The sequence below is a fragment of the Triturus cristatus genome, chromosome 10 (genome assembly GCF_964204655.1).
Source record: "Triturus cristatus chromosome 10, aTriCri1.1, whole genome shotgun sequence".
In the NCBI taxonomy this organism is placed as follows: Eukaryota; Metazoa; Chordata; class Amphibia; order Caudata; family Salamandridae; genus Triturus; species Triturus cristatus.
The window spans coordinates 321384896-321402780 of NC_140593.1; the positions used below are offsets into that span (position 1 = coordinate 321384896).

The 17885-nt window shown below is 49.6% G+C and overlaps 1 protein-coding gene across 1 annotated transcript in view; it reads right to left on the reverse strand.

Annotated features, from left to right (window-relative positions):
* Positions 1–17885, reverse strand: part of CUBN (cubilin) — a 1289359-nt gene that overhangs the window by 554921 nt on the left and 716553 nt on the right. The window contains exon 41 of the mRNA XM_085631507.1: positions 15517–15663. Coding sequence (XP_085487633.1) covers positions 15517–15663 — 147 coding nt within the window. The remainder of the gene's footprint in view (positions 1–15516; positions 15664–17885) is intronic.

A 17885-nucleotide genomic window follows, 5' to 3' on the forward strand; every position in this document is an offset into this window, starting at 1 on the left:
TCACTAGATGATGCTACCATACTGAAGGACCTGTTGAATGTATTATACCACAAACTTGCCAACTCATAGGATTGCTCGATATACAAATTGTTTCCCAGTGGTAGTGCTGAAGCTACATATTGCTGAAAAGATGTTATGCTCTAAATCTTAATAAAGAAATATAAATATTAATAATAATATTTACAAATTCCAGAAAAAATTGATAAAATATTTCCCTAGTATTTTCATGCAGGACAGGATCTTGATGCATGGTTTACCAATTCATTCATAAGTGACAAAAAAACAGAAGCAAATTGTTCAGGATCACCAAAAACATGTGTCATGCACTGGTGAGAGTGCTCAAACAATATGGACCTGGGAGCTTTCCTTTCTTCTCCATTAGCATAAAATTCAAACTTTTTTGCTTATGCAGCATAGGGAAGTAACCACTGAAGGAAGCCAAAAACAGGTATACTATGCAAAGAATCCAGGTATTCCCTTGTTGAAGCAATCTCAAGGTGCTCTTCTAAGGGGTATTGTGGTCGCGCAGCCTTAGGTTTATCAGAGAGGAATGTTAGACATCTACAAATGCACATACATTCAAATGATGCACATGACTCAATAAGGAGATCCACACCAATTTATAAAAATAGCTCTTATGTAACTTTTGGCACCAAGATCATTGAAATCGGATAACTACGCTTTGAGTTATGATTTTTTTGCAGATTTGGAAAACCAACACAGTGCAATTTCCAAAGAGGTAATGTTATACTATGGAGGAAACACATGCACTGCATACAGGTACTTCACAGTGGCTTACGGACCCAATCTACTGGACTTAACATAAGGATTGGGCAAGGGGCAAGGTCCAAGGCGGCACCAACAGGTCACCCCAGGCGGCACTTTGGCGGCTGGGTGCAGAGGGGCTTTTCAGCTTTGGGTGCCCAATGTTATCCTCTGGGGGAAAAACATGCAGAGCAATCAGGCACTTCACAGCAACTTACGAGACCAGTCTCCTGGATTTAAGGTAAGTATGCGTAAGGTCCAAAGCAGCACCAATAGGTCACCTCGGGCAGCACTGGGGAGGCCGGGTGCAGAGGTGCTTTTCAGAGTCGGGGGCCCAATGTTATCCTATGGAGATCGGTCCGGTTGATAGAGGCTGCAGGTTTGGACTAGCAAACCAGTCAGGCTGAACCAACAAGCGGGCTCAACTCTTAAGATGCTCGGGGATGCCTTTGGTCCTCTTCTTCATGGTTCAGGGTCGACGGGTACAGAGGTGTCTTGAGGCGTCAGGTTTTTGTCACTGGGAACACTCATGGTAGAAGGGGCCTGCACACAGAGGCTGTGGGTGGCGTTGTGAAGTCCACAGTGGGAAAGTCCAAAGTAGGCTTTGTCTCTTGAGGGCCTGAGGACCACGCTGGCACTGTTGGCCCACTTCAGCTCAGGCTAGGCAGCACGGGTGCAGTGGTGTTTTCCAGTATCAGGTTTTTTAGGTTTGGAGTCTGCTCAGGCCTCTATGGGTGCCTGCAGGATGCAGGGGAGCATCTCCACTACTCCACAGGAGTTCCTGGTTCTTGGCCAAAGTGCTGGCTTTTGGAGACACAGCAGCTGCAGCACAAGTCGTCTTTGGCGCAGTCGTTGAAATCAGCAGACAGGCTAGCAGGGCTGGCACCAGGTCAGCTGCTGATCTTCTGATCTTGCTGTTTGCAACTATTCACGTACGTCTTCTACTTCCAGGTCAGCAGAATCTGATTTCCTAGTGCCAGGGGCTCCCCTAAATAATACATTTAGGGGCATTAGGGGAGTGTAGGGTAGTAGCCAATGGGTTACTGATCCTTGAGATCACTACACACCCTATATTACCACTTCCTATGGGAAGTGGGCATAACCCTGTCCCAGAGTTTCTAAGCTTACCATCACAAAGATGGCAGACTCTGAAAACTCCGATCAACTTCAGGTAGCCCACCTCAGGGGTGGGACCCACCTTAGGTGGGTAGCCTGAGGATGGACACACCTGTCTGACTACTAATTTTCCTGCCTGTCCACCTGATTTCATTGGGGCCATGATCCCTAGCCAAGTCTATTTCCACACTGCGTGGAAATAGACTTCATTGTTCTGGATAACGACTGAAAGGAGACGGTGATATCTGCACTTGGTCCCTTGTATTTTGAATGCTGCGCTTGGCTAGGGATCATGGCCCCAATGCAATCAGGTACTCCAGATGTGTTTTATTAGGAATGATGCCAATCGTATTGGATTGATGTACCGGGCCTTGGTCATTTACCCCCTTGCACCAACTTATACCAGAGTTACTTATTGGAACCTTTAATATTGTACTTGACCCTTCCTCGGTCTACGTCTCTTGAGGCAGGAGCATCTCCCCCACCCTGGTCTGGCCTTGACAGGCCTACTCCCAGGCATATATCTTGCTGTCCTGATGATGATTCCGCAACTCTTGCCGGGATCGAAACGTCGTCGACAACCACATCTTGGCTCAGATTTGTTTATTATGATTTGTGTGGAGCATAAGATGTTTCTTACAATTGTGACTCTAGTAAAAATATATATGTGAAGTCACTATGAAAGTAAATGCCTAAGGTCTAGAAATCTGTTGATTTCCAACTCCGTTTTTAACCACTGCACTTTATTTATATTTTGTTTTTCCTTCCGAATTTCTGTTTAATAAAAATAATTGTCCATTTGGAAAAACCTACACAGTTCACAGTGTAGTTCTGTGTTATACTACTCCTTATACATTCGTTTGTGAAAGGGACTATTGTCCCTAATAACACTATTTACAACCAGGCATTTGACTGGTATGCAGCTACACCACTAGTATGACGGGTATTTACAAGAAAGGTTGAATCCCCAGTGACAATTCTGTTGGAGGTTTGTAGTAATAAAGTGCAACTCTATCAACATTGCAATATATTGTAAGCACCTCGATGCACAGACCAAGTTCGCAGTGACAAGAATTGAGCAACTCCAGGTCCTCATATACAACACCTAATGTGCCTCTCATAGGTCACGTAACAATCTTATGATTTCCCAACTATTCCTGCAAGCACCGACTAGGAACACATCAGACTGTTATGTACTGTATTAACATGTCTCCCCTTAGTGACACCATATCTGCTGCTCCCATAGGGCATTGTCTCCAGCTGAGCATTCTGGAATAATGACAGACACGCAGCTAGTGGCTGACCGGAGAGGGCGTGGAAAGTGCTGTGGTCCACTTTTAGCCTCTGCTGTGTGTTGGAACTTAATAAAGACTTGAACTTTCTCTGAGCATGTGAATTCGTCTTTACAGAAGTGGCAACGAGTTCCACCACTCTGAACGAGTCCGAATGCACCCAGGCAGGCACCTTCAACCACACTGCTTCCTCTCTATTAGACACTGTGAATTACGTTTCACCAATTTTGCGGGACTTCTCATAATCGTCAGAGATCATCAAGGTAATAAAATAACTTCCACTATGTTTTAACCCCTTATTATCTTATAGGGAAAAGGTTGACAATTTTTACCAAAGAAGTCCCTGCATGACAGTTCAACCTTCCCAACGAACGCCTGTCCTCCAACAGTCCATTGCTCCTACGTCATGGTGTGATTTCACACGTCAGTCATATTGGAACATCTTGCAAAGGCACAGACTGCATGTTCCTAATATATATGCACTACGTAACAAACAAATCAAAACATTCACAGGGGAAGCCATAGACATAGTTGGGTACAGGAAATTAAAATTCCAATTCAAGAACAGGGAGGCCACAGGAAAACTATATTTTCCGGTCATTGGTCTGTCTGTTTTAGGATGGATGGACCAAAGAAAGCTAGGAATCACCTTGGATCCCAACAGTCCTGAACTTGTACTTATCGTACAGCCTGAGGAACAATTCAGTATTAAAGACATTTTCTAAAATATTTTCAGGGAACATTTGGAAGTTAAGAGGCTTTAGACATAAGATTTGTGTAAAACAGGATGTCAAACTTGGAAGTTAAGAGGCTTTAGTCATAAGATTTGTGTAAAACAGATGTCAAACCCCAAGTAAATAAGGTTAGGAACATTCAGTTCACATTGAAAAACTAGGTTAGGGTGCAATTGCAAACGTTGGACATCGAGGGAATGATAGAACAATTGGAGTCATCTGAGTGGGTGGCCCCTTTAGTGGTCTCAAAGAAGGGCAATGGCAAGTTGAGGCTATGCATAGATATTCACGATCTCAATAATAATATTCTTAACAACCAATTTCCACTACCTCGCATCAATGAAATGCTTACACTCACCAATGGTATTAAGTAGTTTTCTACTATTGACATTAAAGCTGCTTATCATCATGTCTCTTTACACACAGGTAGCAGGAGTCTCACCATGTTCGCTACACCATTTAGAAGTTTCAGGTGTAAGAGGGTACTGTTTGGGCTGGCCTCTGCTACGGCCATGTTTCAGAGGCTAATGCATGGGATTTTTAAAGATGTAAAGAATCTGGTCATTTTCCAGAATGACATCTAAGTAATGGGCAAAACAAAGGAAGAACATGGCTAAAAATGGTTCCAAGTGCTCAATGTTTTGTTATGTTCCCCAAAATAGGCCTAAGTGGCAAAGTGACCTTTAATCTACATTTTTCCTACTTTGCTCTGCATAACGGTTCTAGAACTGACCTTTTACCCAGTTATGTACTGAATATATGTCAATTGGTTTCCTTGAAACTAGCCTAATTTATTATGCATGAGGATTCTTAGTAAAATCCCCTGCACATGACGTACATAACAGGATTACCATACTCTACACAAAAGTCATGGCCATCTTCATCCTAGGGCAACAGAACTACTTTGCATAGTTGCAATTATTGATTTAGGCTCATTTACATAATCATACTCACAACATATCGATTGTGGTATGAACCACAAGGCTATATTTTTGGTATAAAAGAACTGCACCTTCACTAGATTACCAGAGGAGATGCTTCCACGCTGACATAAGACACTGAGGTCTCTGCACGCACAATAATGGGTTTGGCTCTTTCCTAGGGCATTCTTGGTTTTACACCCTCATACATTCTAGTTACACTTAGGTAGGGTATGCATAGCAGAAGTATACTTGATTACTGCCATGTTTACATGCCAGGGTCAAATATTTTTTTTTTTAGCACCATGGTAGAATTCTACCTTCTATCAACTCTGTTGGTGTTTGTAATCTTTTAAATTTACCTCTGTCTAATGTTTCATACTAGAATGATGCTGGTTCAATAAATGCTTATTGAAAACATCCCCCACATTTATTCCACGTATGTCTCTGAGACTAAGTGAGTACGATTAACTGAGCGAAAAGTACTGTACTATTTCCGCGATCCCTGAAGGATCAAGGGTTGTCATGTTCAATGGTTGCCAGAAACTATTCGCTCCTTGGTAAGGTTAGGGGGCTTAGCTGGTCTATAGGCTAACATATCATTTGGGGTCATCCGGAATCAGTCTAGAAACCAATCCCTTAGTTTATGTTACATACAAATGCGCAGATAGTATGTATTTTTATAACCTACAGACAGTTTTGAAGAACAGAGGGTTAACTGAAGAGCATTGCAAATACACATTTCCAGGCAATGAGGTTACATATTTGGGACATCGGGTCACCGATGATGGCATTAAACACTGGAAAGAATTGTTGGATGCCATTAAGAATGCACCTGTGGGGGAGGAGCCTAGCGCGCAACCAAGATGGCCGCGTAGGTGCGAGGCTCCCGTGGACCTCCGCGACCTCCTGAATAAATCCTGGAAATATCCTGTCCTTGTGAAGGGGACTGTGTCGGGGAACCCGAGCTGAGGCATTACTCGTTTTTTGGGCTCGAATCGGACCCCGAACACCGGTGGGAACATCGCCTGAAGATTGCGGCCTTCTCCTCGCCGGCCCCCCGGATTGGAGTAGTGGCGTGATCCGGGGACAAGGTGAATAACAGCGGCGAGCGGGGCTGGGCGACTCGCGTACCCCGCACTTTCACTTTCGCTTTTGCGCCCTCCTTGCTCTCTGGCGAGGTCGGGCTGCGGAGCGGGGTGCGGTGGTGTTGCCTTGTCCCGGTGCCCAGCTGACCCGCCTGCGGTGGATCGACCCGCAGCTCTGTGGTCGCCCCCCCTTGACACCCGTGATCTGGTGTGACGGCCCGTTTGGAGATCTTGGCGCGACGGTGGAAGGGCCAGCATGGCCACCAAACAAGATGGCGACCGGGCGAAGGTTAAGACGACCCGCCGTGGTACGGCGCACCAGGCCAATAGTATGGACCGCTACACGCTCCAAAGGGGTTCTCCGGAGACAACGCGGTCATCCCCGGTGGGCCCGACGGAGGAACCCGCCCATCCAGTGGATCTAACCCTCCGGGACGTCATGGGCGCCATCGCTGAACTGAAGGCCTCAGTGGACCAGCGTTTTGACACCTTGTCGCAGAAAATTGACTCGGTCCTGGTGGATGTGGGACTTGTGAGGGCGGACTTGTCAAAAACGAATGACCGAGTCGACTCCCTGACCCACACCACAACGAGCCTCACGACTGATGTGGTGGCCCTCCAGAAGGAGGTGCGCCGGCTTGGCCAGGCGAGCGCCCTGATGGACCGGCGACTGGAGGATTCTGAGGGTCGCGCCCGGAGGAATAATATCCGCATTATTGGTGTGCCGGAGGGACGTGAGGCGGAGGCGGCGGACCTCTTCGTGGAAGACTTGATCCTGACCCACCTCCAGCCCCGGGGGCTGAGTAAGTTTTTTGCGGTGGAACGTGCCCACCGCGTCCCCGGGGGCCGCCCTAAGACCGGTGCCCCGCCACGGCCCCTTATTGCCCGAATCTTTAATTTTCGGGACCGAGATGCCATCCTCCAGACCTCCAGGCAACAGGGACCGGTCAGGTTGGACAACATGGACGTCAACTTCTACCCAGACTTTACTCCGGCGGTCCAGAAGCAGCGGCAGAGCTTTATTGGCGTCAAACGTCGTTTAAGGGACCTAAATCTTAAGTACTCAATGCTCTTCCCGGCTAAGCTGCGGGTGGAGGTGGATGGTCGCACGCACTTCTTCGACCGGCCCGAGGCGGCTGGGGACTGGTTGGACGCCTTGCCTGGGGATCGGGGCCGGGGGGGTGGGGGGAGCGCGGCTGGCGAGGAGGGCCCGCTGGATCAGAATTGAGGGATGATTGTATTGCCTTGCTCGGGACATTGTTCCTTCACCACGTACTGCTTCTGTAGGTTCCCCTCCCATGGAGGTCGTGTGGGGCCTGCTGGGGGCTTCCCTCCTCCTCTGGGGGACTAGTTAGTATTTAGCTATGGGGCGACAGGCACACTGCACTTTGGGGGGGCTGTCTGGGCTCATGCAGGGGTGCAGGGAGGGGGGAGTTTTGTTGGGACCGGGGGGTGGGGGGGTGTGTTGTTTGTTTGTACCGCAAGGCAATCCTGCAGCTGTTTTGTTGTCTTTAGACTGCTCGGTGGGGGACGACCGATTGTTTCGACGTATGATGGGGGGTAGGGACTTGACGGTGTTGTCATGGAATGTTAACGGTCTGGGGGATAGGATTAAGCGTGGTGTGGTCCTGCAGTATATAAAACGTATTTCACCAGATGTTGTCTTTCTGCAAGAGACGCACCTTATAGGTAACACCTTTCATGCAATGAATCGGAGGGGATATCGTTTGGCGGCCCACTCTGGCTTCACCTCGGGCTCGCGGGGGGTGGGTATTATGATTAGGAACTCGCTCCCGCTGGAGATTGATGAGGTGCACCACGATGAGAGGGGACGTTACACTGCTCTGGCGGGACGTATGGAGGGTAGAGTGTTCAGTTTTGTGTCGGTGTACGTCCCGCCTGGGCTACAGGCCACTACATTTGCGGACCTGGGGCGCCTCCTTCTGGAACTTCCGAGTGGCCTCTTGGTGGTGGGAGGGGACTTTAATGCGGTTGTATCTGGATCTATGGATCGCCATCCCCCTAGGGACCTCCCTCGGGCACAGGCGTGGCTGCCAGGCCTGTTAGACACACTGGGCCTGGTGGATTGTTGGCGCCTAAAGCATCCCGTATTGCAACAATACACCTTCCACTCGGGGGCCCATGGCAGTCTCTCGCGGCTTGATTACATCCTTGTCCCAGCGGCCCACGCGGGGAGGGTGGGGGAGGTGCGCCATCTGGCACGGGGTATTTCAGACCACTCCCCATTGTTGTTGCATTTCGATGTCATCCCGAGGGGGGATGGCAGGGTGGCCCCGATTAACGCCTGGTATCTGCGCGACCCCTCCATTCGTGCAGACTTGATCACATCCTTGCAGCGCTATTTTGAGGAGAATGAGGGGTCGGTCCCATCTGCCCTCTCCCTATGGGAGGCTTTCAAAGTGGTTCTTAGAGGGGAGGCCCTCTCCTTTATTGCCAATGCCCGGCGGCGCGAGCGGGAGGAGGTGACCCGGGTGGAGGCCGAGATTGCGGAATTGGAGGGTGACCTGGAGAACGGGGTAACAGACGCCAAGTTACATGTTCTGCAGTTAAAGCAGGCGGCCTACCGGGCCCTCGTCACGGAGGCGGCCAGGGGCCTTGGTAGAGAGCAGCAGGGGCGCTTGTACGATGTGGGTGATAAGGCCGGTAAATTGATTGCGTGGTTGGATAAGAGAGAGAGAGCGAGCCGAGTGGTGCCTTTGATTGAGAGTGTGGATGGTGCGTGTGCCACGGAGCCGGAAGCCATTGTCTCCTGTTTCGCGGATTATTTCCGCGGAGTCTACTCCCCTGTTTCTTCCTGTTCGGAAGCGGACTCCGTTGCCCTGCTTCAGGATATTGCACTCCCCTCCCTGACGGCGGAAGACAGAGACTCGCTGGACGTCCCCCCCACCTCGGACGAAATTGCCTCAGCTATTCGCTCGATTTCATCTGGTAAGGCCATGGGCCCCAATGGCATTCCCATTGAGCTATATAAGCTACGCCCGGATGTGCTGGCGCCCCACCTGCGTGCGATGTTCCTCGCGGCTCACTCGCAGGGCTCCCTCCCGCCGGACCAGCGTTTGGCTACAATTGTGGTGATCCATAAGGAGGGAAAGCCCCGTGAACGGGTCACATCCTATCGGCCGATTTCGCTTTTGAACGCGGAGCCCAAAATCCTCGCCAAGGTGTTGGCTAACCGGTTGGTTGGCGTGGTGGGCGATTTGGTCCACCAAGACCAATCGGGCTTTATCCCGCACCGCAACACGGCGCTTAATCTACGGCGCTTGCACGGCGTGCTTGCGCGTGTTCCATTTGTGCGGGAGCCAGCCATCTTGGCGTCCTTGGACGCCACCATGGCGTTTGATACGCTCGAATGGCCATATCTCTGGGCGATGCTCGCGAAGTTTGGGTTCGGCCCGGGTTTCATCAGCTGGGTCAAATTACTCTATTCGGGCCCAATGGCGCAGGTGGTGGTGAACGGGCGTGTGTCGACCCCGTTCGCGCTGGGACGGGGCACGCGACAGGGTTGTCCCCTGTCGCCTCTTCTGTTTGCCCTGGCCCTGGAGCCCCTGGCGGAGTGGCTGCGGTGGCACCCTTCCATCCGGGGTCTCCGCTGGACCCCCGAGCACGAGGACCGTGTGTCCCTCTACGCGGACGATATCCTTTTGTATCTCGCCTCCCCGCGCAAGTCCCTGATCGTCCTAGTTGATGTGCTGCGCTCCTTCGGTCGCAACTCAGGCCTAGTCATTAACTGGGCGAAATCCTGTGTCTACGTACTCTCCGGGGAGGCTCCGGTCCTGCCGCGGGACTGCCCGATCCAGATTGCCTCCCAGGGTTTCCGGTACTTGGGTATATATATCACTCTTGACCCGGAGGCCCGCTATGAGCGGAATCTGCTGCCCCCTCTCCAGCGTTTGAGGGAGGATGTGGTGCGCTGGCGGCGTCTCCCGCTCTCGCCGCTCGGTCGAGCGGCCTTGTTTAAAATGATGTCCTTGCCGCGCTTCCTCTATGCCCTCCAGAACACTATGGACATGGTCCCGGCAAGCTACTTTCGTGAGGTGGAGGGCCTCCAGCGGCGCCTGTTCTGGGACGGGAGGCCGCGTATTGCTCTGGCTAAACTGACGCTCCCGTGGTACGATGGAGGGGTCGCCCTCCCGGACATTAAACGGTATTACTGGGCCTCCCAGCTAGCTGCAATTAATCATGGCCTTTACGGGCCCGCCCTGAACCCGGCATTCGAGATGGACAAGATGCTCCTTCCCGGTGGCGATTACAATCGAGCACTGTACTCTGGCGCGCCCGACTCCCGTCTGACGGGACCGACGCGTGTCATGGTGCGGGTTTGGCACGCGGCAAATGCAGCTATGGGGTGGAAGGACCGTTTGACCCGGGCGTCTCCACTGTATGCCTCCGAGAGGCTGGGCTCCCTGTGGACATCAAAGGGCTTCGAGAAGTGGGACACGATCGGAATCAGCACAGTGGGGGATCTCTGGACGAGGGGGGGATTCAAAACTTTTGAGACGCTGCAGGCGGAGTTCCAGCTGCAGGGCAGTGAGTACTTTCGGTACCTACAAGTCCGCCATGCGCTGGGCTCCGTCTTCCCGGATGTTGCATCCATTCCGGAGTCTTCCCCCCTGGAGGACAGAGTGCTAGATGGCCATGTCCCGGACAGCACGATCTCCCTCATATATAAGAAGCTGATTAATGATAGATCGTGCCTGTTGACTAGTCTGCGCGAAGCTTGGGTGGCCGACGGGCTGGAGCTGGACGACGAAGATTGGATGTCCGCGGTGGCCTCTCCAAAAGAGGTGGCCATCCCGGCTCGCCTTCGTTTCGTCCAGCTCAAGATCCTTCACCGGGTCTACGTGACGGGGCCACGGCTTCTACGTATGGGTTATGCCGTGGACGGACTGTGTAAGCGTGGCTGTGGTGCGTTGGCGACTTTTATGCATATACTGTGGGAGTGCCCGAAGGTGGAGCGATTCTGGCGTGGTGTGCATGAGGTCCTGCGTGTGGTCACGCGTGTAGCGCTGCTGCCTGAAGCGAGGAGGTGCTTGTTGAATGTATGGGAACCGAATGACTATTTGGCTCCGCAGACGCGGTGGGTGACCCTGGGATACATGATAGCGAAACGTGATATTGCTCACTTGTGGGGATCCCAGAGGCCCCCTGCGGTGTCAGCCTGGAAAGAGCACATGGATTGGTGCATGTTCCGTGAAAAGGTGGTGTATGTGGCGAGGGGTAAGCCTGGGGCGTGGGTGAAACTCTGGGGCCCCTGGAACGCCTACCGTGGGGGCATTTGTGAGCCGCCACAGCTGCCGGCTGCCTCGCCTGCTCCGTCTCCCTAGCTGGACCCCCTTGCTCGGCCGCGGGCACGCGGCCCCCCAGTCCCTGATCTCCTCCCATCCCCCTCTTCAGATCTTTCCTGCCACTCTGGATCCCCCACTATGGAGCAAGTGTTGTCACCTTGAATCTTGGGTTGCCTTGCGGTTGTGGTTTTTGTTGTTGTTGTTAGTCTTTAAAATGAAACCGTACTCTGTGGCAGGACGCCGTGAGGCCTGCACCGTTGATTACTCCTGTGTTTCTACTGTGCACCGCTGAGAGACTTTTACTGTCTGTGTGTACTATATTTGTGATGCTCTAGCGGCCGGCCGTGCGGTTGTAGGCCCATAACTGTAACCTTTTTATGGATGTAATAAACGGTTTCAAAAAAAAAAAAAAAAAAAAAAAAAAAAAAAAGAATGCACCTGTGCCTAAAAACAAGGATGAGTTGCATGCATTCCTAGGCTTAGTTTAGACATGATGGGTGCTATTCAAGAGGAGGATGATGATTGTTTTAATGATCAATTTTCTAAATCGACAGAAATGGATGGGGAGCAAAAGGCTGATACGTGTAGCATCATTAGATTTTTTGAAAAAACTTTTATCAGAGAAGGTCTTCCTAAGAGTATCATGAGCAATAATGGTCCCCAATGTATGTCCAACAGTTTCAAGGAATACTTGTGAAGAAATAGTATTGTGCACAGGAGCACATCGGTGCATCACCCAGCTGGTAATGGGGCAGCTGAATGGTTTAACCCAGTTTTTCAAGGGTATTGTTTAATTAGCCGGCAAAAATAGCATAGTCTGGAGGAGTGAATTACATAAAATGTGTGGGCATACAGAATCACTTCCTGTGGTAGCACTGGTCTAGTCCTTTTGATCTCATAAGAAGTAGAACACCCATGTCCAAAGATCACATAGGTTGGATGGATGCAGCTAGAAGGGGACATTGGCTACCTGAAGTGGTTAAAGGAAACTTGGAAAAGCACAAGGTGTGTGTAAACAAATTACAGCATGAAACATAAAAGCAGGGCACTGCAAGTAAATGCTGGTGATGTAGTGAGAGTAAAAGGGAGTGGGCACATAGGAATAGCCAAAGCAGGTTTTCTCAACCACTTACAGTTGAAAAAAGTTTCTGCAATGCAGCACTACTAAGCGACGGAAAGCTATGGACTTTTTTCTGACCATTCACTATTGAACCATAAAGATGCTTGTGCTATTCCTTATGGGGAAAATGTGGAAGGTACTACGAAACAGGATGGCAGGTGGTGGTTTAAGGATGAGTGTGATCAACCTAACCATCAGGGTCACCCCATTCACCAGGACCAACTTGAAGGTGAAGAGTCCTCTACCCCTAATAATGTAATGGCTCATTCTAGCTATAAAAGAAGCAGAGTAGGACGTCCAGTTATCAAACCAAGACATTACAACACTATATTTGTCAGTAACACCTTCCTCAATAATTGCCTATTAGTGAGTAAATGTTATCTATATAATCATTTATATTTTATCTGTGTAAGTATTTATATAAACGTGGATTAATGAATTTGTGTATTGTTCATGACCTATTTGGTGTAGGTAGATAGCTTGTTCAATTTTATAAAAGGGGGATATGTGTTGCGTAATGTATTCAAATGTGTCCCCTTAGTGACAACAGACCTGCTGCTCCCATAGTGCATTGTTATCAGCTGAGTCTCTGGCAGGTTGACAGATGTGCAGCTGAAGACTGACCGGAGAGGATATGCAAAGCGATGTGGTCCATGTTTAGCCTCTCCTTTGTGTTGCAACTTAATAAATACTTAAACCTTCTCTGAGCTTGTGGACTCTCCTTTACACATATACGGCTTGAATGATGCTTCAAGCCCACAAAAGTGGTAGCAGCAAAGAATACAAATGTGGCATATGGATTCCATACAGTACCATACAGCACATGGGTGAATTTGATTACCACATTTTGAAGCACAAGTGGCGCGCTGGGTGGCATATGTTTTTCATTGGAAAAGGGGTGGTGTTTTGGCCACTGTTGGTGTTAATCTGTCTAATGTATACCTTGCACTGACATTTAGCACTACAGCAGCAATAGTTAGAAACTTGATATTTTTAGAAAAGTACGACTCCTCAGGGTGTAATTTACTTTGCAACAGCCATACTTCAGCATGCAATTAGTTATTTGAACCCAGAACTGCAACCATTTTAACGCAAGAAGCACCACAGAACTCATGGGCGGATACTCTAGCTCTTTCGTGTTTATTTCATCATAAGGGTCAAAGTTCGACATTTTGGACAGAATATATTAGCACCACAATGTATGAAGTAAGCCTCAAGTCAACTCCTTTGCCCTCATTATAGTATAGGGTTTCTTTCAGTTAAATCCGCCTTCCTAAGTTAACAGTGTTGTGGTACCAATGTTTTCGTGGGGTGGAGTTAATGGAAAGATGTAACCCAGGTGACGAAATGCATTGGTCTCACCTTTCCAGATCCTAGCCGCATCTTACTCTGTAGGCAATCCTTAGGCATGGCCTCTTCCTTCTGATGGACCAATTTGCGATCAGCCGCACTGCCTTTTTTTTTGCAGTTTCATATTGCGCGAACTGTGCCCAAGGGCCTATTTTGTACAGTGGCTTTGTTATTGCAGTACAGGAGCAAAGTATGCTTATAGCACCAAAATTATGTATCAATGTTGCTTTTACCACATTGTTTTAATGTGAGGACGATGTACGGTGGTAGCTTAAGAGAATGCGAAGCAACATATCATTCTAGGATGAAAGCAAGATGGTATGATCAATTTGGAAAAAAAAGTGAAACAGAAGTAAACAGGCTGGCACGGTGGATACGATTCATGACACTGGTCCAGCACATTTGTGGAGTACAATCTGAACCGTGAAAAGTTTCTGAACCCAAAGTTCCTGATTTATGACCAGGGAGGGGTGATGGAGGACACTACAGCTTCTATGCTTGCAGTTTCTGCAGTAGGAGCTGCTACCGAACGGAGGTGGTAAGGCGGGGGGAAGCAGAGGACCACTTACCTGAATACCGCTGGCCGCGGCCTCTCCTCTGCCCTCTTCTCCACAGCAGGTAGGCTTTCAGAATCCCCTAGCCAATTACGATACTGCGTTACAGCAGTGCATGTTCTCTACCCAGGCTGTGCAATACAGCCTGTGGAGAACATGCAAAGTGCGCATGACGGTTTGCCCAGCTGAGAAGGCAGACCAAACCGCCATGCGCACTTACGGTGCAGCCACCACTCCTCCTCCCTCCATGCCATGGAGCCCGACTCACCCTAACCTAACCTGGCTTCAAATGCCACCTCAATACAAAAAATAAAATGATAATAACAGAACAATATTATCATTTTATTTTTTGTATTGAGCTTGCATTTGAAGCAGTCGAGTGACTCTCCCCCGCCTTTATGGAGGAGCCGCTGCTGAGTTTCTGTCTACTGCTTTGTTACGCTTGATGGGGATGGTGCATGCAGGCCCCTGCCCACCGACATGCAATGCTTCAACATTGCTGAATCAGAAGTAAAATATAAATGTGTCCTACACAGGCCATGCATTCCATCATCTGTGAAGTGCAGGGACTGAAATCTCTGCACTGCAACTTCCTCTGCAGCAGCCCTGCATCTGTCCAGTATGGCTGTAGGGGAATTAGGGGAGTGGTTGCGCCAGATGCTAATTTCAGTGCATCCTTTCGTGAATCAGACATGTGTTGGATTGTGCACCTTCCACACCCCGGGCCTTCTCACAAGTGAAAATTTGCGGTGGCAGACCAGTGTGAGCATTAATAAAAATTGCTCACATGATGCACATTTTACATATGCACAAATCAGTTTTGTGAATTTGAGCAAAGTGTGCTTCCCCCCTGCAACACTGAAGAAAGGGGAAAAATTGTTCTTGAATGTGGAGCCCACTGTTAATACAACACTATTGAAACCTTTTACAATTATCAACATATGAACATACAATACAATTCTCAGTGAAACTGGGGATGTCTTAATATGTTATCTAAACCTTTAGGACACCAGGCTGCACTATCCATGTTTCCAATTAGGAACAAATTTAGATACTAATATTTATGTTTCTATTGGCTTGAACGTTAGATATGACAAACATAGGCGCAGACTAGTGACAATTTTCAAATGAGGTGGATGTTAAAGTTGTATTTTCTGCCTGTTGTTATGCTTAGCACACACTAGAAAGGATGTCTTACCATTTTCTTGTGTACTTTCTCTTTACATTCACAATTAAATGGACATTATTTTGATGTGCAAGTTACCACTTACTTTTATGATAAGAAGCGTTAAATCCCCATCCAGTAACACCGGAATCTGACGTGAACCTAATGAACATGCTGTCGCCTGTCGATCTGATTGGACCTGGAACTTCTCGCCCACACTTGGTGGAAAGTACTGGTGCCAGGTTATTGTCTCCTGCCACCAAGAAAAACATGTGTGTATGTCAGAAAATGATTCAGAATGATTGGATACATAATTTCAGTTGCACATTTTTTTATTTAATGATGAGCCCATAATTTACTAGGCATTTTAATTTAAGACATTTCAAAGAATTAATTAATAAGGAATAACTTACCGAAAACATGACAATACATGGGTGCCGATTCCGATCCGTTAAAAATATTCCCCGTACGAATCATATCCGGATTTTTATAGATACGAATCGTACAAGTCCCGTACAAACTGGCAAGTACGATCCGTATGTTAAAAAATCCATACGAATCGCATTGGTAAAATTCCCCGACGCGTCCTCGGGTCGGAAAAAGTGTCCGACACGTCCCCGGACATTTTTACGTACGAATCGGGAAACTGAAGTCTGAGCGCGCAAGTACGATCCGTCCCGTCCGTCCGAATGCACATCCGTATGTAAAAAACACCGTCCGGAGCGAACTCCCATGGCAAGCATGGAGACGTCCAAACATGTGCACGCATACGCGCCAAACACCCCCCCAGCCCACCCCCCCAAGTACGCGCCGTACCCCCAGCCCCCCCATGTACGCGCCGTACCCCCACCCCCCGTAGGGTAGGTACGGAGCGTACCACCACCCCCGTATGTACTGGGCATACCACCACCCCCCGTATGTACGGGACGTACCACCACCCCCTCGTATGTACGGGGCGTACCACCACCCCCCGTATGTACGGGATGTACCACCACCCCCCTATGTACGGTGTGTACCCCCGTATGTACGGGGCGTACCACCACCCCCCGTATGTACGGGACGTACCACCACCCCCCCGTATATACGGTGCATACCCCCGTATGTACGGGGCGTACCACCACCCCCCGTATGTACGGGGCGTACCCCCGTATGTACGGGGCATACCCCCAGCGCTACGCGCTGGGGGTACGCACGTACATACGTACATACGGGGTGGGGTGTGCTCCGTACCTACGAGGGTGGGGGTACGCTCCGTACCTACCCTACGGGGGTATGGCGCGTACATGGGGGGGCTGGGGGTACGGCGCGTAAATGGGGGGTTGGGGGTACGGCACGTACATGGGGCGGTTGGGGGTACGGTACGGACATGGGGGGGTTGGGGGTACGGTACGGACATGGGGGGGCTGGGGGTACGGTGCGGACATGGGGGGATGCTGCGGCGCGTACATGGGGGGGTTGGGGGTACGGTACGGACATGGGGGGGTTGGGGCTACGGTATGGACATGGGGGGCTGGGGGTACGGTGCGGACATGGGGGGATGCTGGGGTACGGTGCGGATGTGTAGGGATGGGGGTACGGTGCGTACCGGGCCCCCTTTTCGTCATGCATCGCGGCGTACTTAGCTTTTCCGGCACTTTTTGGGTCCCGTAAAAATATTGCCGTGCAAAGTGCTGAGGGTACGAATCGTACTTGCTGATCCGTAAAATGCTGCCTGACTCCATGCGAATGTCGCGTACGCAGTGTCCCGGATCCGATTTGTATGTGTTTTTTTGCCGGTCGGTGTTTTTTACGATTCGTACGGAAATGGTGTTTCTGTACGAATCGTACTTGCGGGTTTGTAAGGTGTTTTTCCCGGGTACGAGTCGGACGGAGAAAACGCTCCGTCCGACGGTTCGTACCCGGTTTTTCCAGGATCGGAATCGGCACCTAAGTGATTTGCCCAGAATCACAGGATGTTCAGCGTCATTGCCGAGACTCGAACCCAGTTCCCCAGATTTGAGGTCGACCGCCCAGCCGTTAGGCCAACTCCTCTGTGCCTCGCGCTTCCCTCGGCATCTTCAGCTCAGTTCTCTAGGAGCAGTACTCGCTCAGTTAAGGCATTTAGTTCCTTGGAGGTGACCTTTGACTTTGGTTTGAGTTCTGTCAGCATTGTTTCTGCTTTGCATAGCCTGTCACTCAGCTTTTTGTGGACATCCTTCAATATATTAAGGATGATAGTCAATGTATCCACTTTGGACTGCAGAGCAGCTCAAAACTCTACAAACGCCATTAGGATTTGTTCTGTGTACTGGATAATGCTGTTGTTGACTCATCTGAGAGTGCTGTGCGCAGTGTGTTATAACCGTGGCTGGCTGGTGTTTTTAGTGCTAGATTTTTCCCCATCATGGGGCAAGTCCTTTGACCATCTTGGAGTGGAGAAGCCTTTCCCAGCCATTTTTGAGCCCCTGTAGGTTTTTGAGACTAATAACCACCAAC